Genomic DNA, 27,621 nt, shown 5'->3' with positions numbered 1-27,621 from the left:
ACTCATCTGCCTTGCAGATGCCGTTCGGAGTCGGCATAAAGCATGTAGGTCCCGTCCGGCCAATTTGTAGGTAAAATCAAGAGGAGCACAACGCAAATTGGAAGAGAAGCTCGGCCTTAGATCTCTTCGGAGGTTATCGCGCCTTACATTTATTTTTTTATTTATCTTGAAGGAACAGATGTCAGAAGTCGTCCAAGCATGCCAAATGGCGAAATCTGGTGTAATTACCACAAATCTTCTTGATCGTGACGAGGTTGGAAGGCTCATAATGGAGGAAGATTCCCTACCATATCAGAACACCATTGAAGCCATAGAATACGGGTCGGCCTCCGTGTATTCAAACAGTAGCACACTTTTGTATGTACTCTCAATGCCAAAGGTAAAACCATATGGCTACCGACTCCTAATAACACGGGCCGCTGTTATAAAAGGACAACACGTTGACCTCAGCTATAAAAAATGCTAATAAACGAAGTTGAAACGTTCGGACTGAACGAGGATTGCCCCTCGATCAGCAATACAACAACTTGTTCTCCCAAATCCCTGACCAAACTTCGGGAAGACGGGTGTCTAGCTAGGCTAGTTAAAGGTGGCGATGCCAAATGTCACTTTGAACCAGACAAGACCAAAACCGTCGAGATGATCGCAGACCCAACAATATTTTTTACAAACTTTGAGGGTCTATTACAAGGCAGGAACTACTCCACATCCCTAAATGGAACGTACGTCATTCTTTTGAACAACGAAACAGTCACGGTGGGAAATCAAACATTCACCAGCAGATTAGTATGCACAGCACCGCCCTTGGTAAACATCACGAGCGAAGGACTAAAATTGAACCTTAACTACGGCGTCAGCATGGAAAATATTAATCAGCTTAAACAACTTGGCAATAATTTTCACTTTTCGCTAATTTTTGACGCTCTTGCCTTGGCCATTCTGGCAGACGTATGCTACATTATCTGGAGAAAACTCACTACTGCAATCAACTTTCCTAGACTAAATCCGACCACAGATCAGGACCAGCCAAGCCATGCAAAGGATCCTTCTGAAAAAGGAGCTCATTTGCGTGACGCAGATGTTTACAGGGGGGAGGTACTTAACGAGGGGGCAGCAAACGCAGGTAATCGATCCGATATCATATTGCGTAAGCAGACGAAATGCAATTCTTGGGAACTGCAGCGTATGCGATATGATATGCAGACAAAATACAAGTCGTGTGATTTGCCACGCTAGTGATAAAATATTATTTTGGCCAACCGTGGGAAGTGCAGTGTCAGCAAATAAGAAATCAATGTAGAAGCTTAGAGTTAGCTTTTAGTTTAGAATAAAAGTAAGTCTGTTTTGTGACATCAAGGGGAATAAATGGTAAATATACTTAAGAGGAAAATCAACTAATTTTTATTTGGATCTTTGCAGTTTATAATGGGGCCGCAGAGCGGCCCCCAACTTTAATTTTTTGGAGCACTAGTCCTTGGGCTACTTAACTTGTATATATGTACCTCCTTTAGTTTCTTTTCAATTGAACTGCATGATTCATTCATATTTATTTAAATACATATGTTTTTATGCATAAAACATATAGGTCCCGTCCGGCCAATTTGTAGGGAAAATCAAGAGGAGCACGACGCAAATTGGAAGAGAAGCTCGGCCTTAGATCTCTTCGGAGGTTATCGCGTCTTACATTTATTTTTTTTTTTTTATGTTTTTATGCTTAAAGTTTACCTTTGTATATTTCAACATTAGAATAATCGTTCGCCAGCAAATCTTCAAATAATCGAAAATAAGCAATTATTCGAATAATCGACGATGTATGATTATCCGATCTTAACTAACCGAATTCTGAAAATGGAATATAAAAGCATTCGAATAATCGAGCATCACGTTTGAAACGTTATTAGAAGTGGGCAGGCATTGTTAATATGCCTTATAATCATAATAGAGATGTCACCTAATTATGTCCAGTCGATAAAAAAAAAAAAAAATATGATATTATAGCAGTTATGGAAGAACACACATACGGCCAAAAATGTCACATTTATCGGACAACTAGATTTGATGTTAAGGCAGATAATTCTTTGTAATTATTGCGTTTTTGGTATGAAAAAAATTATTTATTGCGTTTAAGTTTGAAGTCTTTTGGAAATATTGCGTTTTGGTTTTGAAGTAAATGGATTTGGTGCATTTTAGTGTGAAAAGTATTTGCTATTTATAGAATAAAAGATTTTGTAACATTATTACAGAAACTCTGGCAAAATGGTTGGACCATGTATACAATTTTTGTCGTATTGGTACTTCCATATGAAGTACATGGCCCAGATCAAGCGTTGCTTGTGAGTAGTTCTTTTAGTAATTTTTTGGAAATTTCTCCCCCGTGGGTGTTGCATGGAGTACTTTGAAGGGGTTGTCCCAAGCTGAAGTGGCCTGGCCCAGGACATCGCAATGTAAATTATACTACCTTTTTTAATACGTCTGAGGAGCAGTTATGGAGTACTCGTATACCCATTTGGAATGTTTCCGAATAGTTAAATTTTCTGTTTTTAATTCGCATAAGGATTATTATATAGGTTTTAGAAAGTGAATTTAATTCCCATCCATATCTCCAAAAATTATTGCGTTATATAATTATAGTTTGGAACTCCTCAAATATTGCGTACGATTGCCCAACTTTGATGATGGAGCATCCCACGAGAGAACGCCGAAATGACCTCCTAAGGACCCCAAAAGGATCCCCAAATCACCCCGGGAGGATCCCGAAAGAGTCCCAAAAATTATCCTGGAATCCCTCACAAACAACCACGAAGTGACTCCCAAATAACTCCGGGAGGACCTCTGTACAGTCCCCAAAATCATCCCGAAATATCCCGCAAATGACCCCAAAAGAACAACTAAATTACCCTCAAATGGCACCGGAAGGATCGAAAGAGAGTCTCCAAAATCATCCCGTAATTACTACAGGGGGACCCAGATGGAATCTCCGAAGTTAAACTAAGGGATGACGGAAAATCGTTCCAATATACATCATTTAAACTAAATAACCCCACGAGGAGTCAAAAGATCATTTAGAAATTACCCCCCAACGAGTCCGGGGGGACCCCTGAGAAGAGATTCAATAAGTTTGAGTTTTAAAATGTACACGTTTTCTTCATATAATTTCTATAAAGGAAAAATGTAAATTTCAAAACTCACACTTACTTAATACAGCCTCTGGAGAGTCGCAAAAATTATCCCGTGATCATTCCCAAAATGAACCCACTATACTTCATAACACTATCTATTTTACGTGCGCCTATAGGAGTTTCACATCCAAAAGTTCGATTTGTTTCCACTGTGCCGCGGCCGCTACTTAAAACTTGTACTTTGTTCTAACTAAAGCTGTAAGTTAAACTGGTAGTGCAGCCGAAATCAGTAACAAATGTCACTAGATTAGTGTTAATTTCTTATATTATTTTTTACTGTTTTCATTATTTTCTGAGTAAAATTTTAACATGATTAAAATATTTATGTACATCCTAGTCTACATACATACATACGGATTGTAGTTTACTACCTTTAAATAAACAATACGCTTGTTTTAAATTTTCACAGACCCTTAGTTTTCTTTCTTCATATTTGTTTCATTCTGATCTTGTTTTTGATTTTTGTCCTCGTTTTCTGATAAATATTCTTTTTTGCTATCGACATTTTTTACTACATCGAAGGAAGCGATATCAGTCTCAAGAGGATTTGAGGTAAACAATTCAACGCCATTCCCATCTTTAAATTCGCCAAATTGGTCGTTTTTAATGAGTTGTTTGGAATTATTCTTCTACAAAAGAAGGAAAACATGTCGTTAATTAAAATATGTAAACCTTTTTAGGTATCTACATATCAACGTGCCATTCGAAAAGAAATTCTATGTAAAAATGTTTAAAGTGCTCCTCTTTGTATGACACGTCGATATATTATCATTTGACATTCTACTTAAGTACCTCCGGTTTATGTCCCACCTCATCGATTTCATGGAAAGCCTCGGCCAAACCTGGATGAATCTCACTTAAGCGTTGGTTACCTTCTCTTATATAAACGGGTATGTATCCAGCTCGTGGTGGCAAGTTTTGGTAAGGAGCAGCAACTGGGAAGAAATTATCATTTACTCTCTCTATTTAATTTTGTTTACAATTGTTTGACCTTTGTATAATTTTACTTTTACTGAAAACATTTTCAGTTAAAAATACATATATGCAATACTCCTATATTGCTAATAGAAAATAAAAATTTTAATTTAGGTACATTCGATTATTGAATACAAAAACAAAAACGTTTAAACAGCAATATATAGGCACTCTGATGTTTTGGAAGGTACCTAGCCTTTTGCAGCAATATAGGAGTATTACATATATGTAAAATTACAAGAATTATCGAATATTTTCTTAAGATCAATTGCTGTTCTACACCTTTTCCAGTTTAAGTTCAGAAAATTACAATTCAAGTGCAGAATTTCCAATTTAAATTCAGAAATTTACAATTCAAGTTCAGAATTTTCAATTCAAGTTCAGAAAATTACAATTCAAGCTCAGAAATTCCAATTTAAATTCAGAAATTTACAACTCAAATTCAGAAATTAGAATTCAAGTTCAGAAAATTACAATTCAAGTTCAGAACTTCCAATTTAAATTTAGAAATTTACAATTCAAGTTCAGAAATTTACAACTCAAGTTCAGAACTTTCCATTCAAGTTCAGAAAATTACAATTCAAGTTCAGAAATTCCAATTTAAATTCAGAAATTTTCAATTCAAATTCAGAATTTTCAATTCAAGTTCAAAAATTACAATTCAAGTTCAGAAATTTACAATTCAAGTTCAGAAAATTATAATTCAAGTTCAGAAATTCCAATTTAAATTCAGAAATTTACAATTCGAATTCAGAAAATTACAATTCAAGTTCAGAAATTCCAATTTAAATTCAAAAATTTCTAATTCAAGTTCAGAAATTTCCAATTCAAGTTCAGAAAGTTACAATTTAAATTCAGAAAATTACAATTCAAGTTCAGAAAATTGGTCGGGTATTTTTTTTTCCATCCAATGGAAATAAATGTGTGTAAGATGGTATCTATGTGTTAAGGAAGCATTGGACATCGTAACTCATTTAAATCAATTTTGCGAGATAGCGAAGAAAAAAATCTCACTCATAAGAAGCAATTGCAATGCCATCCAGCTATATTCTTAGCGTCACAACCATTGATCTGCACTGAGTATGACATCAGTGATGACGAAGATATGACCACTTAAACAGTCAACGCAGCGTCCACACTTGACGCCACATGTCAAAATATCTCAACTTAATCACCATTCATCATGAATTGGCACTTAATAGCGATTTCGGCAGTTTCGTAACACATAATGCCAGCTTTCCCTGTTTCGTGGTAACTGACGGCGATTGGGAGCACCATGATAGGTCAAGTCTTCCTCCACCTTCGCAACTCTGTGGAGGTCTCTCCCTTCCACTGCTTCCAAACTGCTGTTTCGACTGAGGTACTTTCTTGGCCGTAGCGTCATCATACACTTGTTGGAAAGAATTATCCTCCATTTGATTTCAAGGTTCGGGATGTACACACCTTGAAGAAAACTTGGGGTACACTACTATACTCAAGCCACCATTTTGGCAACATGGTCAACGAAGCATCAACACTTCCGCAAGTAACATATAAGTATAAAATTAATTAATTAAAATAACTTTAGAAAATCAACACCCTACTTATAAATTTCTGAATTCGAACTGTAATTTTCTGAACTTGAAATGTAATTTTCTGAACCTTAGTTGTAATTTTCTGAACTTGAATTGTAATTTTCTGAACTTGAAATGAAAATTCTGAACTTGAATTGTAATTTTCTGAATTTGAATTGTAAATTTCTGAATTTAAATTGGAATTTCTGAACTTGAATTTTAATTTTCTTAACTTGAATTGGAAAATCTGAACTTGAATTGTAAATTTCTGAATTTAAATTGGAAATTTTGAACTTGAATTGTAATTTTCTGAACTTGAATTGCAATTTTCTGAACTTGAATTGTAAATTTCTGAACTTAACCTGGAAAAGGTGTAGTTATATCTGCCGAAGAAAATTAAAGGATAATCACAAAAAAATTGAGAAAAGTCTATTTCGAAATCATTAAATAAAATGTTCTTAAATAGCTTCACGCTTCAGCCATTTTTATACTTAGCTGAGCAGAGCTCACAGAGTATATTAATTTTGTTCTATATATCAAATCTGAGCGAAAAAAGAAATTCATTTAGCCATTCCGTCCGTCCGTCTGTCCCTAAACACGATAACTTGAGTAAATTTTGAGGTATCTTAAGGAAATTTGGTATGTAAGTTCCTGGGCACTCATCTCAGATCGCTTTTTAAAATGAATGAAATCGGACTATAACCACGCCCACTTTTTCGATATCGAAAATTTCGAAAAACCGGAAAAGTGCGGTAATTCATTACAAAGGCGGATAAAGCGATGAAATTTGGTAGATGGGTTGACCTTATGACGCAGATTTGAAAATTATTAAAATTTTGGAAAATGGGAGTGGCACCGCCCACTTTTAAAAGAAGGTAATTTAAAAGTTTTGCAAGCTGTAATTTGGCCGCTGAGTATGTAATGTTCGGTTACACCGGAACTTAGCCTTCCTTACTTGTTTGATTATACGTAGTCTGTGCCTGGGTTAGACTTCTCATACACATAAGCACTGCTTTTAAAAAGTTGGACTGACAACTTTCTTTGGACGAACAAACTATTTTACTTGTCCGATGGCAAAGGCTGATGAAAAAATTCATTAAGATACCTCAAAATTTACTCAAGTTATCGTGTTTACGGACAGACAGACGGACGGACATGGCTAAATGAATTTCTTTTTTCGCCCAGATCATTTTGATATATAGAAGTCTATATCTACCTCGATTAGTTTATGCCGTTACGGGGTGCCGTTATGCGAACAAAATTAATATACTCTGTGAGCTCTGCTCAGCGGACGGGTGCATGTCTGAATATTGGAATCTAAGTGTTCTTTGTTCAGGTCACAATAAGGGGGATCCGGCAAACTGCACCAACTATCGTGGATTAATAAGCGCATATAAGGCCCAATCAAGCGTAATGTGTGAAAGATTGCAGCCCACCGTTAATCGGCTGATTGGACCTTTTCAGTGCGCCTTCATACCTAGTATATCTACCATCGACCAGATTATCACTATGCGCCAAATAATGGAAAACGACAGCGAAAAAAGAATTGACACCCATCACCTCAAAGTCGCCTTCGACGGCACGAAAGAGTGCTGCCTATATGCCGCTTTGTCTGAGTTTGGTTTCTCGCAAAACTTATACCGCTTTGCAAAATGATTTTAAGGAACACAATCAGCTTAGTCAGGATTCGGAAGCACCTCTCCGAGGCGTTCGAAAGTAAACGAGTTTTCGGACAGGGTGACCCCCCGTGCGATTTCTTAATTTGATGCTGCAGAAAATAATACTAGCTGCAGAACTTAACCGCTCTGAAACAATATTCTATAAAAGCGTGCAATTACTGTCGTATGCTGATGACATTTATATCATCGGCCTGAACACCCGCGTCGTATGTTCTGCTTACTCCGAACTGGAAAAAGAATCGGAAAAAAGCGTTTGATGGTGAATGAGGCCATTGTTGATCGCCATAATTTAGAAATAGCAAAAGACTTCGTTTATTTGGGAACCAGCATTAGCACAAACAACAACAATAAATGCTGCTTTGGATTAGGTAGGCAATTGAAAAGTAAAGACCGCTCTCGGAAAACGGAAATCCTCTATAAGTTATTTATCGTACCCGTCCTGATATATGGCGTAGAATCAAGAACCTGAAAACATCAGATGACACGGGTCCAGGAGTGGTCGAGAGAAAAGTTCTTCGAAAGAATTACGGATCTCCACGCATAGGCATTCAAGGGGCCAATAGAGTGAAATACAACATCAACTACGCGAGCTAGGAGCTTTACGCATACATCAACACAAATAAATAAATGTAAGGCGCGATAACCTCAGAAGAGATTTTAGGCCGAGCTTCTCTTCCAATTTGTGTTGTGCTCGTTTTAATTTTTCCTAGAAATTGGCGGGACGGGATATACATGTTTTATGCCGACTTCAAAAGGATTTTGCAAGGCAGATGTGTTTTCACTGAGAGCTTTTCATGGCAGAAATACACTCGGCAGGCATCGGTGCAATTCAGAAACGAAACAACAAAGCCAAGAAGAATTAAACAAGGGGTGCCACAGGGTGGTTTCCTATCCCCACTTTTGTTTAATTTCTACATATCAAAACTACCTTCGCCACCGGAGGGAGTTACTATCGTTTCCTACGCCGATGACTGCATAATAATGGCCACAGGCCCGGGCCCACAGATCGATGAGCTTTGCAACAGAATAAACGGCTACATCCCTGATCTCTCCCGTTTTTTCGCCTCGCGAAACCTGGCATTATCACCGGCTAAATCCTCCGCGAACTTATTTACAACATGGACGTCCCAAATGTCGAAATTTTTGAATATCCACGTCGATGGCACTACGCTACCGACTGTCCTACACCCCAAAATCTTGGGTGTTACGTTTGACCAGGATCTACATTTTGGTGAGCATGCAGCCGCAATTGTATCGAAAATCCAGAGCGGTAATAAAACCCTCAAATCTCTTGCTGGCAGTACTTGGGGAAAAGATAAAGAAACGCTCATTACTACTTACAAAGCAATTGGCCAGCCGATTGCTTGCTACGCGTCCCCTATTTGGTCGCCAAGCCTTAAAACTACTCACTGGAAGAAGCTACAGGCCTGCCAAAATACTGCTCTCAGAATCGCCACGGGCTGTCTTCTTATGTCCCCAGAGCACCATCTAAATAAAGAGGCGCGAATACTCCCCATCACGGAGAGAAATGAGATGCTAACCAAACAGTTCCTGTTGAATACCCAGAAACCTGGGCATCCCAACAGGTACCTGATTGATGAGCCAACACCGCCTAGGGGCTTAAGGAGTCATCTCCGCAAGCATTATGAGGAAATACGGCACCTGAGAACTCAGCCGTATGAAGCCAAAAAACACAAGCCGGTCCTCTATATACTCCACAAACAGGCGTCGGCCCTTTATGCCGGGAATTGCGCGGTGAATCCAATACTCAAAGAACAGTACCCAAAACTTGCGGAAGAGGAACGCACACTCCCCAGGGAAACACGAGTCACTCTAGCTCAACTTCGATCTGGATACTGTAACAGGTTAAACTCTTACCTATCCAGAATCAACCCCGACATACAAAATGTATGCCCGCTTGCAATGTGTCCCCACATGACACCAACCATCTCTTCAATTGTAATGGGGAACCAACGCCCCTAACACCCCTCTTATTATGGTCCACCCCTGTTGAAACACCAAGTTTCCTTGGACTCCCGTTAGAGGATATCGATGACAATTTGTGATCGGTCCCACCTATTGGATGAGGCGAAGCACTGCTACAACAACAACAACAACACTCGGAGTGCTTGCCAAAGACTGCCGAGGGGCGACCCCGGTTAGAAAAATTTTCTTTTAATTGACATCACATGGTGACCGTGTTAACGGGCGAGCAGAAACATACAGCTGGGTATAAAGACCGGCCGTGGCTTTCAACCGGCTTCCCACATTTTTGCAAAATAAAATTCTGTGGGTTCCCGGCATAACCGAAAAAGTCATTACCAGCTGTTTTCGAGAAAACCAACCTTAAAGTTTTTGAAGTAAACTTGATCGTGCAATTGTTTAGTATGGAAGTGTCGATATTATGAATTGGTGTTGGATATTACAGTGTAAATTGATAATATCTGGAAATACTAATACATCAAATCGCGCACTTTTTTAAGAAAAAATTTACTATTTCAGCTATGCCGAAAAGCCGCAAAGTTTTGGTCATAAAATAAATCTTTATACCAAATTTCGTTGGGATAGGACAATTGTTGTTCGATGTATGACTTTAATAGTATTATAGAAAGTGTTAAAGACATTATCCAATTTTCGGACTAAGTCGGCCCCCTCGTCTGCCCAAACGCAAGTGCAGCACAGTTGTGCTTGCCGAATACCGCCCGCCGTCACGCAAATTTATTTAATTAATTACCTTTTTTATATTTTTATAATTGTGAAATAAAAGAATAATAATTTGGTTAACGTTTTACAAGACGGTACGGTACACCACCTAATTTTTATCAAAAGTGGTGTCAAAGGTGGTGTCAAAAGACGCATTTCGACCTCCGTTTTTAGATTCAGAACTTTCGTACTTTGATACACCATATCACTGTTGAAGTGAAATCTACCGCAAAGGTGTTGAAATTTTTTTTACCATAAGAATTTGAAAGTTCTTTTTTTTTTAAGTTGACGTGATTGCCAACCGACTTTTTTTGATATACCGAAGTGTATATACACATAATAGCCGTGTTGTTTTTACACGTATATACGTCTACGTTTGCGCGTAAAAAGCGCTTATCCTCACTTAGATAATGCTTAGCAGAGCCATCCAGCGGCAACTAGCTACAGAACATGTTGTACCGAAAAGTGGAGACACAAACCTCTGTTGTATGGCTGAATCGGTTGCGGTGCATAGTTGACACACACCATTTGTAGAGGCAATACATAGAATTAGTGTAGAGGTGAAATATAGACACATATTTCAGTTGCATCTGAGTATAATGCGTATAGAAATCTAGTAGTACTAATTTTATGCGCAGCAATTTCAGAAGAGTAGATAAAGTTTAACGCTTAGCAGTCCATATAAAGTTTAACCGTAAACGTATATAGATGTTAAAAACACAGCTAATATCAAAGACAAGTTCCATGGCAAATTGCAACATAATATCTTCAATGGCTTTTGATTTACGGCATGCAAAGATTTAAAATTTTATTCTCATAAATATAGGCGGTGTCACGCCCATTGTCAAATATTTTACTAAATTTCTAGTTCTCGTCATAAACTCAACCCAAGTTTCGTCCACGTACTAAAAATTTGGGTCTACCATTCTAAATAAGAACATCGAATCTATCATACCAAGTTGTTTTGGAGATGTCGATGTGTACATTGTTTGTATGTTAAAATTTGATTGGCAGCTTATTTCATTAATTAGTAACTACGGAACTTTGATTTTCATTGTTTCTATGATTGTACATATATATGTACGTATGTAAATATATATAAATCATTGATGAATTAGTTATATGGTTGCATCATTTCTTGCTTGATTATTTATTTATTTGTTGTTTATCCGCCTTGTTACTAGTAAATATTGTGCAAATGTTGCTTAGGGCAGGCAAAGAATCGGAGCTTCAATGATTACTCGCGGCTCGCGGTTATATAAACGTACATAAAAACATACATATGTAAGTATTCATGTGCCCTGTAGGAATAATCTCTATATCTGAACGTGTGGTTTTCAAGTGTAAGGGTGCTCAGGAATTTCGGGCAACAGGGCCTCTTCGGAATTACTAAAGTTGAGTTTTTACTCCTGAAATTATTATGATATTTAAACACAACGAATCACTTCACAAACCTTTCAGAGAGTGCTGTGTTACAACGACAACTTTATAAACTTATACAAATTTATCCCAACAGATTTTGGAGTTGAATCACATTTGAGCTACAGTAGCGAGCTAGCAGACTTCTCAACAAGGTTGGGTATTTTAGCACTACTACTAAAATGCACTGTGAAATATAACTAGAAAATTGCACTATCACTAAAAATTTTGCACAGTTGATATTGACATGTTACTTTCAAATTTATAATGTATACCAATATACATAAATATAAAAATGAAAAAAAAAAAAAAAAAATTTGACGCGATTTGCCTCCGAGCTTCTCTTCCAATTTGCGTCGTGTTCCTTTTTAATTTTTCCTACAAATTGTAGATCCCATGCTTTATGCCTACTTCCAATGCCAGCTGCAAGGCAGATAAGTTCTCACTAAGAAGCTTTTCATAACAGAAATAGTCGGAGCGTTTGCCAACCCACTGCCGAGGGGCGACCCCGCTAAGAATATTGTTTTTTCCTGTTGAAAATACTTGTTTCTAAAGCTTTGATGTTGCTTAGCCTTTGACTTTAATCCAGGATCTTCGTTGTTGTAAGTGGTGAACTCTGCCCTCGCACTACGACGGCTAAATTGGCTAATTTTTATATTTTTAGTGATAGTGGAACTTTTTGCACATACATTTTTTTTTATCACAAAAAAACTTATTTGGAAAAGTTTTCAAATCAAAAATAAATATTATTTTTGGAATCGTTATTAAATTAAATCAAAATCAAACAACCCTAACTAGAGAAATAAGGCTGGAAAATAATTGGGTTGATATGGGAGATCAACTCGAGAACTATAAATTTCACAAAATTGTGAGTTGAATAATGACTGGAAAACCATGAATGGAGAAAAAATAACTATAAGGATATAACTTTCGAGATCTATAAGTTTTTCAAAGCTCAGAGAATAATTAGAGAGGATATAAACTTGAAAACTATACATTTCCGGAAGCTGGATGAAATATTTTTTGATGTTTGTTGGAATGATTCGAAATTTGTAACGACGGAGCTACAAACCGAAAATGTCATAAAATTTACAACAATATCAGTAAGCAGATATGCAAAATTGTTGCTGCATTGACAATAATCGTCGAACGGCTGTGAATGAATGTTGTTTGATTGCCGTACCGTTTGCATTAATAGCGTTACGCTTTTTGTTGTAAATATAATTTGTTCTATTCTAAAAAACAGGCAACGACTTTACTGGGGTATTTATTTCTTTTGTGAATTTTTACCTGGTCGCAACGCAAGGGCGTTACACTTTTACCCTGCATAAAATGACGGTGTGGCAGTGTAACCCTGCCAAACCAGCTGATCGTGGCAATTTATTTTTATAACTTCACAAATTTTTAGCCAAGAAAATTGAAATGAAGGCAATAAATAATTGCTAATGAATTTTTGTTATTATTGACAACGCGCTTGTGAGCATCAGCTGATACACGGGGTAGCCATTTATGTTCTTTTCATGCACTAATGTTGCCACTTTTCAAGGGTAGGAGGAACTATATTAAGGTTTTACCATTTATTTAGGCAACAATTTTTTTCAGAAAAGAAAACGCTATAAGTGTGCACCATGGCAAAGAATGCATAATATTTTCGCATTCAGCCCAAAATGCAGCATTAATTTTCGCATTAGCCGCATTAGCAACTTATTGTGGCCGCCTTTTAGTATTTAAGTAATAATTAATTTCAGTTTTCTCCAATAAATAAAAATAATAATTAATTATAATTAAGCTCATTAATTCTTAATGTCTTACGTAAAATTCAACACACCATTTAACATACAAATATATGTATAAACTAAGCCCGAGTTAAAATATAGTACATAAATAATCTTGAACAATGAAGAAGTGTGGTACAATTAGGTCCGGGGTTTCAATAATTGGTTAAGCTAAGCTTAAGTAAACTAAGTTTGCGTAAACTGTAATCAAATTTAAAATCCAGTTAAACTATGGAGCAGTTTTTCAGTCACAGTTCAGTGCCGTCTTTGGAGTAGGCTTTTTTGTATGGAAACATAGTTTTTATATTATCTAGACAATTTGTAGATACGACAACAGCTGAATTTTGTTTGTCCAACAAACACGCAAAAAATGTTTCGCCAGCTTTAGAGAAATATATATCCAGTTCTGGAGCTGATATCCAACATCTTTCTCTAATCACTATCCAACCTTTAAGATATTTGAGCCCCATTAGAGAACCACACTTGAGTATAAGTTGGGAACTATCTTTTTTTCAATTTAAAAAACAGAAATTAGCAAAGAAAGCAAATACAACACAGTGGCCTAATGGATAGGTAATTGTGATTTCAGCGGGTTGACCGTAGTTTGAGCCTCGGTTAAACCTTTGGAAAGAAAATTACGAAATTGCCTGACGACGATGGCGTGGCGGTTTTCGAAATAGAACCATCGCAATATGCCAATAAATGTTTCCTTTTTTCAATTTTCCCCAAAGAACAAAAATAATAATTGAATAACAATAATATATTATTAAGTATAAATCTCATTAATTCTTAAAATATTGAGTCAAATTGAACACACCAATAAACATACAATTAGTGATATAGTTGTGTCAGTGGCGGGCTTAAGTGCTTCCCTAAAGCCCAATCCATTATTTACCCAGAAAAAACAACCGTGTTCGTTTACTTTTATATTATTCATTTGTCTCTACGCGTTTGTTTGCTTTACCTTCATTGTTGCTTTGGTTTTTGTAAACCAGTTTTGTTTTAAAAGTCCGAATATTAGGGCGGCGTTGGGTTCAAGTCCCGGGAGGATCAAAATACTTTATAAAACAGTTTTCTAAGGGGGACCCCTTTAGCAATGGTTTTGCAAAAACTTCGAGTATATTGCTGTCATTAAAAGCATCTCAACGAAAATTTGTCTGCTTTCCCATTCGGGGTCGGCATAAAACAAGTAGGTTGAGCTCCGCCAATGGGTAGGAATAAATTTAAGTAGATCGACAAAGACCTCTGACTACCTCTCAGCGGAGGTATATTGCGCAAATCTATTAATGTTAGTATTAAAAGTACATACTTATATACAAACATGATATTTTAATTGAACTGTATGTACTTTTTTCGATATATGAGTCCCTTGAAAAGGAAAATCATATACACACACGCTGGAAGCTGCAAACGTTACTAGAGTTAATAAAACAGAGTTTTACGAGATTTTTGAAAGTAGTATATAATACCTGCGTGTGGGTATTTATGCAATAGAGCGTTCCGCTAGTCAAGCTGGACTTTCCGGCTTGTATGAAGGGCACGCGGTTGAGTTGTGTTTGTTCAATGTGTGATTCCTGATTCCATAGAGGGAACAAAAAAGTCGTGCGTTAGTCGATGATTGTTATTTGTATTTTGTTAATATAATGTTTTATTCATTGTATAATGTTATTGCTGTTGTTTAATATTGAAATTAAGCAAATCAGTCTAAAATTAGCAATGAAAGCAAAATTGTTGTGTAAACGAAAAGCAGGTGGTGTGAAAGTTGGTATTCAAACAACATGTGATTCCAAATTTGCAAATGTGCATTTGCAAAATGCGGCCTGAACATGAACATAGCATTACAAAATTGTGACACAAAAAATTGATTGAACTTCAATCACCACCGCCTAAGCAACTTTGGCCGCAGGATGGGAAATGTTGTGTCGCAACGAATAAGGCTGACTTCGGCTTTGATTTAGTCCTGCAGACGGTTGAAACCGTTTCCAAGAGGAAGTCAGCAATTATTTTAGACTTACCTGAACATTTGTAATATTCAGATTTGATTGCTGTATTGATTTTGGTGTGCGATATGTTTTTACTTTTATACACAAGTATTCTGACGTTATAGAAAAGTTACTTGAAATCGATTCCAACGTATTACTTATTTTCCAGCAGTGTATTATACACATACATACAATAAATAGGTGTGTACTCAAGCTCTAGCAATAAAGTCTGTGTAGGTATTTATGTATATAAATAGACATACATATAATAATAAACTCATAATGAGACGCACCGTGAGCTACACCTAGTATTGGCTTTGAATATCTCCGATGTATTTGCAAAGCCGCCTAAGTAAGTTACTTAAAAAAATTGGTAAATGAGACCCATTTATAGAAATCTTTATGTGAAATTGGTAAATGAGACCCATTTATAGAAATCTTTATGTATTAGTACATAAATCGGGTAAACAATTAAGTAGGTATTAAATTGGAAAGCCCGAAGGTACTCATAATTTCAAAATTACAGGTTTTTGAGCTGTTATTGTTGTTGTAGCAATAAAGACACTCTCCATGGCTTTGGAAAGTGTTATCGATGTTGAAGGTCCTTTGTCGGATATAGATCCGGTACGTTCCGGGAACGAGCACCTTCAATGTACAAGCCCGACCATCCCTGGAATGATTTAACATGACCACATTAAATCTTCTAGGCGCCTCCCACCCACCGCCCCCCTCTAGTTCCGTGAGGAACTAGAGATTGCCAGAGCTTCGGCTTAAAGTAATTTTTGACATGCGACAACCTACATACATATGTATGTTGAGAATTTACGTTGCTACCATTTGTTGTATTAGAAAAGATCCCAATATCTTATTCTACTAATATCCTGACTAAAATTTGACTTGATTGATTGAGCGTGGCTTGCAGCGGATTTCGCCAATTTTCTTATAGAACGATTCACTAAACAAGAGGCGACCGAATTAAATTTTAACAAGTAAGGACGGGACTGTCTTCAGCTGTGCCGAAGGCCACATACCTTTCATGAATGGGGCTGAACAATAATCTTATCCCGTTCGTAATCTCCAAATAATCGGATGTATAAGATAAGAAATACATATTGAACAGATGTACATACCTAAACGATTTTTAACATAAATATAGAATAAAAAATGGCAAGAAACCCCCTTATCTGAACGATCGGTTTTATGAGATATATATTATATATAGCTCCGATCGAAATGATTTTTTACAGGAAATCTTCTATGATATATATGAATATATATCACCAAGTTTAAAAATTTTATATTGGAAATTAAGGGAGAAATGGCTAAAAATTTGTCTATCTCAACGATCGATTGTATGGGATATATATTATATATAGCTCCGATCGAAATGATTTTTTCATGAAATCTTCTGTGATATATTAGAATAAACATCACTAAGTTTAACGTTTTTATATTGGAAATTAAGGGAGAAATTGTCAAAAATCTTTCTATCTGAACGATCGGTTGTATGGGATATATACTATATATAGCTCCGATCTAAGTGATTTTTTCAGAAAATCTTTTATGATATATTAAAATATATATAACCGAGTTTCACGTTTATACTTTCTAAATTAAGGGAGAAATAGCCAAAAATCTTTCTATCTGAACGATCGGTTGTATGGGATATAACTATATGTAGCTCCGATCAAAGTGATTTTTTCAGGATATCTTCTATGATATATTAGAATCATCGAGTTTCAGATTCATACTTTCTAAATTGCGGCAGGAATGACCAAAATCGTCTTATCTGAACGATCGGTTGTATGGGAGATATATGTTATAGTGGTCCGATCCTGCCGGATCCGACAAATGTTTAATATAATACGAAAATACATCCTTGTGCCAAATTTCATTGAGATATCTCAAAATTTGAGGGAATAGTTTGCGTTCAAACAGACAGACGGACGGACAGACGGACATGGCTATATCAACTCAGCTTGTCGCCCTTTCAATTCGGTATACTTAATGGTGAGTCTATCTTCTATATTTCTCAACGTTACAAACATCGGGCCAAAGTTAAGATACCATTTCATGTTAATAAAAGGTATACAAATGTGCATAATTTGTATTAAAATAAAAAAATATGTTAGTTTGGTGCGATTCTTGTAAGTCCCGAAAAATGTAAGTCCCTAAAGAAAAAAAGAGACCCAATAGTATATTGAAATGATCGGGATGACGATCTGAGTGGATTTAACCATGTTCGCCTGTTTGCTTGGTGTGTGGTAGCGTGCCCGACTACCGCGCCGAAGGGCCTTGGTCCAAGGCCCAAGAAAAGCAATACCAAATTTAGAAAAAAATATGTCTTAGGGGGATCGCCCCTCGGTAGGTGATTCGCCATTAGGGGCGTCCAGTGGACTTTAAGGAAAAATTAAGAAGAAGCACGACGCAAATTAGAATAGATGTTCGGCATAAACATTGTGGGAGGTATATCGCACCTGGAATTTTTAAAAGATTCCGTTACGTTTACACCCTACGTAGGGATAAAATAAAAAAGAAATGTCTGGTGAAATCCTCTAGATCGGTCAAATACATAATATATGTATGTATGTATATCCTGTTAATAATTCTTTTTAATTTTAACAGCTAAAAGCTAATTTATACGTATATACTAGGCCAGGTCGATTTGTGGGGAGGCAAAAAAATCGTCCATTGCTCTGTGAAAATCATATTCTAGGGATCAAAATAAGAAACTTTGCCGAAGGAACCATAACTCTAAAACAAATTCTGATGTCCCCCCCTTTGGGTCGTAGGGGAAAATTTTGAAAAATCCCACTTTGAAATGCGTATGTTTCTTCTTTTTGGAGTTTATTTTTCTCTTTAGAAATTTATTTAGTCAGAACATATGTAAATGAAAAAATGAATTTAACTTAGTAATAGAAAAGAAATTAAAAAAAATTATTAGAAATTAGCGTTTTTACAACCCCCTTTTAAAGCCAAGGCATCACTGTGATGCATTTGTATGTCGTAAACATAGTTGTGTTGGTTTTTTATTCAACCGTTTTAAAAAATGAAGGTATCACTGTGACACAATTGCCGATCGTAAAATTGCTTGTGTTGTTTTTTTTAAGCCACCACAAGACACATCAGGTAGAATTGAAATTGCCCCTACCCAAAAGTTCGACCCAAAGGGGGGACATCAGAATTCGTTTTAGAGGTATGGTTCCTTCGGCAAAGTGTCTTATTTTGATCCATAGAATACGATTTTCACAGAGCAATGAGCGATTTTTAAATCGACCCGCCCTAGTATATACCCTACATCGTTGTCGGAAATAGTCTTCAAGATAGGTTATGTTATAATACATACAACCAATTGTTTAGATAAGAAGTTCATCGTTATAACTCTCGTGTTACTAGGTTCAAGTCAAAATTTGAAATAAGTCCAGAAAGTATAACATTGCTTTTATTTTAAAACCGTAAACAACCCAAAAAAATTTTCACTTGAGTATTTAAAAATTGTTTAATTCACACTCTTCACCTAAAAGTCAATATCAAGGTTTTAGTGCGGTAAAAATAAAAATTCGAAGCTACATTATTTCCCAACAAGCTGAAAGTGAGTAAAATTGTTGAAAACATAACTAAACACAATATTGAAAAATTCCTCATCATTCCGGTACATGGCACAATTTTTACGAGGTCAAAGGTCAATAAAATGGGGCTTTCACGAATTTCTTGAAAACGGTAAGTTTGATAACAAAAACTTCCAGACGATAATTGTAGATCCAAAAATTATCTATAATAAAAGTCTCCATGATTTTTTTTCAGAATGATGAGTGTTTTTAAATATTATTTTTAATCTTACTTACTTACTTAATTGGCGCTTAACCCTTTAAACGGTTACGGCCGTCCAACAGGGGCCGGGGCCTGGTCCTTCCATCGGAGTGGGGCCGCCCTCTACCTCTGCTTCCATATGCGGGTTCCGATAGAAACACTTTCTTGGCCGGATCGTTCTCGTTCATTCGCATAACATGGCCTAGCCAGCGCAGCCGCTGCATAATACGCGGGACTATGTTGATGTCTGAGTAGAGCTCGTACAGCTCATCGTTTAATCTTCTTCGGTACTGGCCATCGCCAACGCACAGAGGTCCATAAATCTTTCGATGAACTTTTCTCTCGACCACTCCCAGAGCCGCTTCATATGATGTTGTCATGGTCCATCCTTCTGCACCATATAGCAGGACGGGTACGATAAGTGATTTGTGGAGTATGATTTTGGTTTGCCGAGAGAGGACTTTACTTTTCAATTGCCTACCTAGTCCAAAGTAGCATTTATTGGAAAGATTGATTCTTCGCTGGATTTAAGAGCTGTGTGCTAATGTTTAATAAATGGACGGCAGCTTCGTGACGTGAGAGTATTGAATTATGCAACGCGGGAAATGAACATTCAAAGCTGATGCAGTTATACAAGTTGTTGTAGTGCGAATACCAGTTACGTAGTGGATTATTTTAGGATAAAATTGTGCTGGCAAAGTGGTAAATGAAAAGGCACGAAGTGCCTGGACGTTCTACCAGGAACATCAAAATTTAGTCGAAAACAAGATCAGAGGAGTCAATCTCGCCCATAGTGAGCTTATGTATGAACATTACCCCGAGTAAATTTCTACAATTTTCTAAAGTTGGCAGATTAATAAGGGGAAGCCTATTTCTATATGATGGTAAATTCACACTTGAATCCCAGTTAAGACCACGTAGTGCAAATATAATGAATTGCTTCTGTACCGACTCAATATGCTTTATAAAGTTTTGATTACCCTGGACACTAGACACACGAACAATACTCTAAGATTGGTCGTACCAACGATGTGTAGAGGGTCTTAGTCAGATACTACGGATCATTAAACTCCTTAGCCCGAAACCGACTATACCCGTTTCTTTGCTTACCATTGATGAAATATGCGTATTAAAAGTCAGTTTTGGATCAAAAAGAACGCCTAGATCACTTACAACAGATATACACTCCAAAGGCGTGCTATTTAACGTATACGATGTCAAACTCAGCTTCACTCTGTGAAATGTCATTAGTTTGCACTTTGAGCATTTTAAAACTAGTATCTTTGCAATACACCAGCATTGAAATGGGTCCAAGTCTGCCTGAAGAAACTCCACGGGGGAAGACTCCGAAGGCAAGTATGAGTAACAAAGTTTAGCATCATCCGCATACATAAGAGTTCGGGAATATATGAGAGTTTGTGGTAAGTCATTTATAAACAAGGTAAAAAGTAACGGACCCAAATGACTACCCTGAGGCACACCAGACGTTACATCAAACAACCTTGAAAGATTGGTTTTAAACAAAATTTGTTGAGTCCGATTCGCGAATTTTCTTCCAAATCAATGGAAAAGTGGCAGATTCCATAGATAATTGGAACATTAGGGATCTAAAAATATCCAATCATTTTATATTTTATAGCTACTTTTGGATTTCCCTCCTCCTTTGCCTTTTGGTTAGCTGGGTACTTTAAGTTCCATACGTTGACGATTTTTATACTCAGCTGAGCAGAGCTCACAGAGTAAATTAATTTTGTTCGCATAACGGTACCCTGAAGGGCATAAACTAATCGAGATAGATATAGACTTCTATATATCAAAATGATCTGGACGAAAAAAATAAAAAATTAATTTAGCCATGTCCGGCAGTCCGTCCGTCTGTCCGTGAACACGATAACTTGAGTAAATTTTGAGTTATCTTAATAATGATATTTGATATGTAAGTTCCTGGGCACTCATCTCAGATCGCTATTTAAAATGAACGAAATCGGATTATAACCACGCCCACTTTTTCGATATCGAAAATTTCGAAAAACCGAAAAAGTGCGATAATTCATTACCAAAGGCGGATAAAGCGATGGAACTTAGTAGGTGGGTTGACCTTATGACGCAGAATTGAAAATTAGTAAAATTTTGGACAATGGGCGTGGCACCGCCCACTTTTAAAAGAAGGTAATTTAAAAGTTTTGCAAGCTGTAATTTGGCAGCTGAGTATGTAATGTTCGCTTACACCCGAACTTAGCCTTCCTTACTTGTTTAATGTAATCTAATCGATCAATTCCATCTGCGAAATTTTTTTGTCTTTAAATTTTTAATTATATTCGTTTTTATTCTGTATTCTTCAAATGTTTACTGGAATACTAAGTATTTTTTTTGTAGTTTAAGTTTATTTGAAGCTTACCAACAACGTCTGTGGCACAGCAGAAGAAGACCAATATCAAAATTGCCAGCAAACTCCACGTGCTTTTTATGTTTGACATCATAATCAACTTTTCTAAATAATTTATCAGTATTTTTTTCTTCACTTCAACGCCTTCGTTATTTAGACTTAGCATATGTTAATGATGCTTATTTTAAGTTTTGTTTGTTGTTTTGCTTTATTCTTAAGTTTCCTCTTAACAATTAATCTTCAACTGGAGATCAGCGAAGTTCTGTTTGGGGCTTTTATAGTTTGCGATTTTCTTGATCGCCGTGAAATTGTATTTGTTTCTAAGTTTTTTTACCACGCTATGTGTATTGTTTTTTAGTTTCATTGAAGCGTGTTGAGTGTGGAAGTTAGTCATAGAAATGCCAGTTTTAAATGACTCAAATTATTGCAGCAAACTATTGGTAGAGAAAATATATAAATCTGCTCATCGATAGCTTAGAAATATGTAATTTCTGTGTTTAAACGTGCAATACGTTGTATTTCTGTTTTGAATTATAAGAAATAATATGTGCGTAATAGGGTAGTTCCTATAGATCAAATAAACAGTTTATTCCAAACTAACCCCTCCAAAGGGTAACACCAAGGCTGTCGCATATTAACTTTGAAAAGGATTGGAGAGGGTTAAGGGATGTTGCGCATGGGTCAAAGTAACAATTTCTCTATGGACCTAAAAAAATACAAACATTTCGTTTTCTAATGTTATAGTAATAATAGTAGCCCAACAAACTGGGGATGCATCCGCATGGCGCACGGATATAGTTTTTTTGTTTTTTTCTCGGTCGTTGATAGGCGCGAGATCTAAAGCTGAATAAAAATCATCAGCTCGGTATAATACATAAACAGCTAGAAATTGTACTTATATTACATCTCTGTCTGGAATCCATAAAACCGGTAATAAGTTTTCCATTTTACTGTCATAAGTTTTCTACACGCAACAACAACGTACATAGATTGGTGAAAAATTTTCAACGGTTTCTACATTTTTTAAACTTAAACTTAAATATTCAATCAGAAAGTTTATAAATGCGACGAGAATGTTCAAACCGAAATATCAATTAAAAAAAACAAATATATCCTGTGCGCGGCAGTTTTATTAACTTTTTAAATGCATAATAAATATATACATTTTATATTTAACTTTTGGCGTTACATGCAGATCAGATTGAAAGCATATTAGTTGTGTAAGTGGTGCGTTTTCTGAGTGTTGTTTATTTGGTCTAAAAACCATGGAATATTTTCTACGTTTATTTCGTTTCCTAGGCTGAGAGAATTGCCCTAATATTAAGTAAGTTAACATTTTTATTACGCATACATTTTTTATACTCAGCGTGCTTTGCATACAGAGTATATTAACTTTGATTGGATAACGGTTGGTTGTACAGGTATAAAGGAATCGAGATAGATACAGATTTCCATATATCAAAATCATCAGTATCGAAAAAAAAATTTGTTGAAGCCATGTCCGTCCGTCCGTCCGTCTGTCCGTTAACCCGATAACTTGAGTAAATATTGAGATATCTTCACCATATTTGGTACACGAGCTTATCTGGACCCAGAATAAGATTGTTTTTGAAAATGAGCAAAATCGGATGATAACCACGCCCACTTTTTATATATATAACATTTTGGAAAACACTAAAAACCTGATTATTTAGTAAATAATACGCCTAGAATGTTGAAATTTGACGTGTGGACTGATATTGAGACTCTTGAAAAATTTTTTTATTTGATTGAAATTAGGCTTTCTGACCAATTTGTTTTGAAGTGCAAGTTATATAAACTCCACTTTTTCGGCCGCTTAATAAATTTTCATTCATCGCAATCCTTAAAATACAAAATAAGTTCGGCAAAAAATCTAATACATAAAGTACTAACTATAAGCGCCAAAAAATTCTGGAATGCGAATCTTCAGGAAATAAACAAAATACTGAAAAGCAACAATTATTACCCAGGCACTCTAATAAAAAGCTTAACTGAACACAAAATAATTGAAATCAATAACAAACAAAACACAACAACAAAAACACATAGAGAAAATGAAACAAAGTAATATTTCAGCGCGACATATATTACAATCCTCTCCTAGAATCTAAGTAAAGTAATCACCACCAACAATCCAACTATATCATTAGCATACAGATCTAATCGCACACTAGCCACCATGTTCACACAAACAAAAAGCCCCATAGAAAAACTGCAACAAAACAATGTCATATATGAAATCACATGCAAAGGGAAAGAAAACAAAAAGTGTGAAAAATCATACATAGGGACGACTAAGAGAGCGCTGGGAGTCCGAATTAAAGACCAGGAAGCCGACATAAGGAAGTAGAAAACCACCACCGCCTTATCACAGCACACTACTACAACTGGACACTCAGCTGATCTTATAAACACAAAAATAATAGACAAAAACAAAAAAGGCAGAACACGATACACATTGGAGAGTTTGCGAATAATGGAAAAAAGAGAAAACACAGTAAACAAGAAAGAAGATACTGACTTTATTGCAGCTACTTACATTTTATGTTTATAATCAAAACTTAGTATGACAATGATACCAGTTAAGAGTGGTACTGATTTATGCCCTTTAGTTTAAAATAGCATTAAGTTCAATTGTGTAAGTACTGTTATATATTTGTACGTATATGCCATGACTTTTTGATATCTAATGTATATTTGTTGTTGCAAATAAATAGATCACCCCTGAGGATGCTAGGAAGCCTAGCGAAACGTATGGTCGAAAAAGTGGAGTTTATATAACTTGCACTTCAAAACAAATTGGTCAGAAAGCCTAATTTCAATCAAATTATAAAATTAAATTGACGGAAAAAGCAATAAAAAAGTTTTTTTTAAATGGGCGTAGCACCGCCCACTTGTGATAAAATCAATTTTACAAATATTGTTAATCATAAATCAAAAATCGTTAAACCTATCGTAACACAATTCGGCAGAGAGGTTGCCTTTACTATAAGAAATGCTTTGGAGAAAAATTAAGGAAATCGGTTAAGGACCACGCCCACTTTTATATAAAAGAGTTTTAAAAGGGTCGCGGACGAATAAGATAAGCTATATCCTTGTAAAAAAGAACTTTATATCAATGGTATTTCATTTCCCAAATGGATTTATAACAATAAATAGGAAAAACTTCAAATTATAAAAAATGGGCGTGGCACCGCCCCTTTTATGACTAAGCAATTTTCTATCTTTCGGGAGCCATAACTCGAAGAAAAATTTACATATCGTAATGAAATTGTGTACACATATTTTCCTTATAGCAGAAAATATTTCTAGTAAAAATGGACTAGACTAGAATAATAAGCTATAACTTAGCAGAAAATAGTTTTGAATCAATGATATTTCACTTCTCAAGTTTTATTGTAAGAGGAAATGGGGAGACACTTTTTTTTAAACGGGCTGTGCCACGTGTTATGTAGAAAAGTAATTTATCTGAAATGAAATGTACAATTAAAGTTCACGCTGAGTATATAATGTTCGGTTACACCCGAACTTAGACACGTTTTCTTGTTATATCTCGTTTTTATTTTTTTATTTTGTTACGAATTAAGATGGGTTGTTGTAGTTTTCTTTAGAGTAAAAACTGAACCGTTATATGAAATGAGCACTGCCTCAAAAGAAGAGGATTGTAATGTCTTTTCGCTCGTGAAAGGACGTTGAAGTTAACATCATTCAAAAGAAAGTATATTTATTAGCTTCGCCATAAAAACTTCGCCTAGCATTTCTCGACGATTTGCAAGAACAGGAAGATTGATAAGCCCACTTATTTTGTTTTGTTGATTTTCCGACAGGGTGGATGGTTGATGTACATATTGACACTGATAATGGCACAACACCAAAACCGGTCTGGCTCGAAACTAAATTTGACAAGGCAAGTCGTTCCAATATACAAGATTGATAAGTTTCAACCGACTAGTATAAGGGGAAAGGTTATACATACAAAGAGTCCCACTGAAAATTTCTTAACGCGAAGAGTAAAAATTGTTTTTGTAATAATCCTACCCTGTCTTCATCATGATATCACGGATTCCAAATTATTGTGCCATATTCCAATATAGGTCCAACTAATATATTAAAAATATTTGGAGTCCATTAACCCCCGAGGCAACAAAATCATCTATACGTTCAAGAAAAATGTTGCTAATAGGAAGCTGGTTGCAAATTTGTTCGAGAAACACATGTTATAACAATTCTTAAGGCTGAGAGGCATATTATTTGCGTGGCGTCAAGCGACTAAGGAGTTTAAGTCCGTTTTAAACAAGTAGTGCTTAACATCATTAAGACTTCCAAATATTTTATTGTACTGGAAATTTCGTTTATGAATAGCAAGAACAGAAGCGGTCCTAGATGACTGCCTTGAGGAGTACCGGTAGACATCTCACAAAACATCGGATGATATATTTTTTTCACAAAATTGGTTTTTGTATGCGGTTGCACAGGTAAGAAAATATCCATCGTGTAAGACTAGGGTGAAAGCCAAGCAGGCCGAATTTATGGATAAGTAAAGAATGATAAACCTTGTCGAACGCTTTACTAAAGTCGATGTATATGATATCTGTGTGAAGATTTTCCCTGAATCCATATCCGATAATATTAGAAACGGCTAAGGGGTGTTGTAGTTCATGTTCCAATTTACGCCATGAAGACTCGATTTATTTTAAATATGACCTTTAACTACTTTGGCCCTTAAACGTTTTCAATATATTTTCAATATATTCAATTTACCAAAATGTATATGCGATGTAGCTAACTATACCGTCTTCTTAAATTATAAAATCATCAAATTCGCGTACCACTAATTCAAATTGGAATTTTTTTTCGCATAAATAAAAAGACCACATCCAAGTCACTCCAAAATACCTATTTTCAGTTACAAACAAGTTAAGTTCAATATGTCAGTTTCAGTAGAAATGTAAATACCCACATTCTTTTTTAGGACGGTATCGATTATAGGTATTAGAAAAGCAAAAAAGAAAATTTAATAAAAACACAGCGACTACGATAGCTGGGCGATGTTATGCGAGCGAAAAGAATTCCCCGGCCCTGAAGGTATTCTTATCGGAGCACAAATAGAATCAGCGGAAGACGGCGGCTTCATGGAAGGAATGGATGGTAAATCATTAAATTTGTCTTGGTGTTTGCAGTTAGTGCCATACCGAAGAAGCGACTAGTGCGATTTGTCGGATGGACAAAACGGTTGCAATGGATAAGCGCCTATTATTTTTTATTACGGAATTTCAAACGAAGCGAATGTTAGGGTAAGACTATTCAAAATTTTGTTTCTACAAATTAAAGCACCTTCAACTTTTGACGTTTACTAGGCTAATACTTTTGTATGGAAGGCCAGAACCATTAGCTGCATATAATAGCAATTCTTTGTATGATCAATTTTATGGCCGTGGTTTGGCAAGCTCTTTAAGTTTACTTCAGTTATGAAATGCTTCGTAGTAAATTTATTTGCATTAACAAATGCTGGAGTCGGCAGAATAACAGCGAAATTTAGCACAAGTTTGAAGATAAGCTCGGCCTCAATCTGGAAGTATACCGCGCCAAAAAATTACATTTAATATTATTGTTACACCAACTAACGACTTACAAAAGGCGTGCAAGATAGTGCATGATTCTCAAAAAGTCACATTTAAACTGACAGTAAAACATTTGCTTCGTTACTTATCGTGTGTAAATTTGTCGTGCTTTTATGGAAGCTAAAAAAAACACTTTTTATTGTACTAAAAACTAAAAGAGAACAAGAGACCTCCAGGAGCTGAGTGAGGTGTCGAAATCTACATGCAGCAGCTATCGAACCGGACTGGACTGCTCTGGTGTGCTGGAATAACCCCCGCGCGAAACGTAGACTGACAATTTAGGAGGGCGGACTGGACAGACGAGCCTCTGATGAGAGATGGGAGGGCAGGATTTGGCGAAATCGACAAACTGCCAGGAATCTGGAATGAGCTAAATCGATGGGATAACCAGCAGTACTCGATCCTCCTTGGGCGAGACCAAGCTCTAGGCTGTGGAGAGGAGAAATCTGCATCAACGCCCAAGGGTTCTGTTCTGGTTGGTTGCTGAATCAGCGCGACCTGATCTTATCTTAGAGTTG

General features: G+C 36.2%; 1 protein-coding gene and 1 long non-coding RNA gene across 2 annotated transcripts; one reads left to right on the top strand and one right to left on the bottom strand.

Moving 5' to 3' along the window:
* Positions 1 to 3,426: 3,426 nt before the first annotated feature.
* On the bottom strand, positions 3,427 to 21,717 carry LOC137252006 (uncharacterized). The gene is made up of 3 exons (XM_067787132.1): positions 21,474 to 21,717; positions 3,972 to 4,114; positions 3,427 to 3,808 (listed from the first exon to the last, which is right to left on the bottom strand). Exons 1-3 carry the CDS (start codon positions 21,625 to 21,627, stop codon positions 3,593 to 3,595), a joined length of 513 nt encoding a protein of 170 aa, XP_067643233.1. The 5' UTR covers positions 21,628 to 21,717; the 3' UTR covers positions 3,427 to 3,592.
* A 3,728-nt stretch (positions 21,718 to 25,445) lies between these two features.
* Positions 25,446 to 27,155, top strand: LOC137254072 (uncharacterized). The gene is made up of 3 exons (XR_010953967.1): positions 25,446 to 25,957; positions 26,455 to 26,776; positions 26,840 to 27,155. It is a non-coding gene; the product is annotated as an uncharacterized lncRNA (long non-coding RNA).
* Positions 27,156 to 27,621: the final 466 nt, after the last annotated feature.

Source organism: Eurosta solidaginis, chromosome 5 (genome assembly GCF_040869045.1).
Source record: "Eurosta solidaginis isolate ZX-2024a chromosome 5, ASM4086904v1, whole genome shotgun sequence".
Lineage (NCBI taxonomy): Eukaryota > Metazoa > Arthropoda > Insecta > Diptera > Tephritidae > Eurosta > Eurosta solidaginis.
The sequence above is the reverse complement of the archived record's forward strand: the minus strand, read 5'-3'. Positions and strand labels throughout refer to the sequence as shown.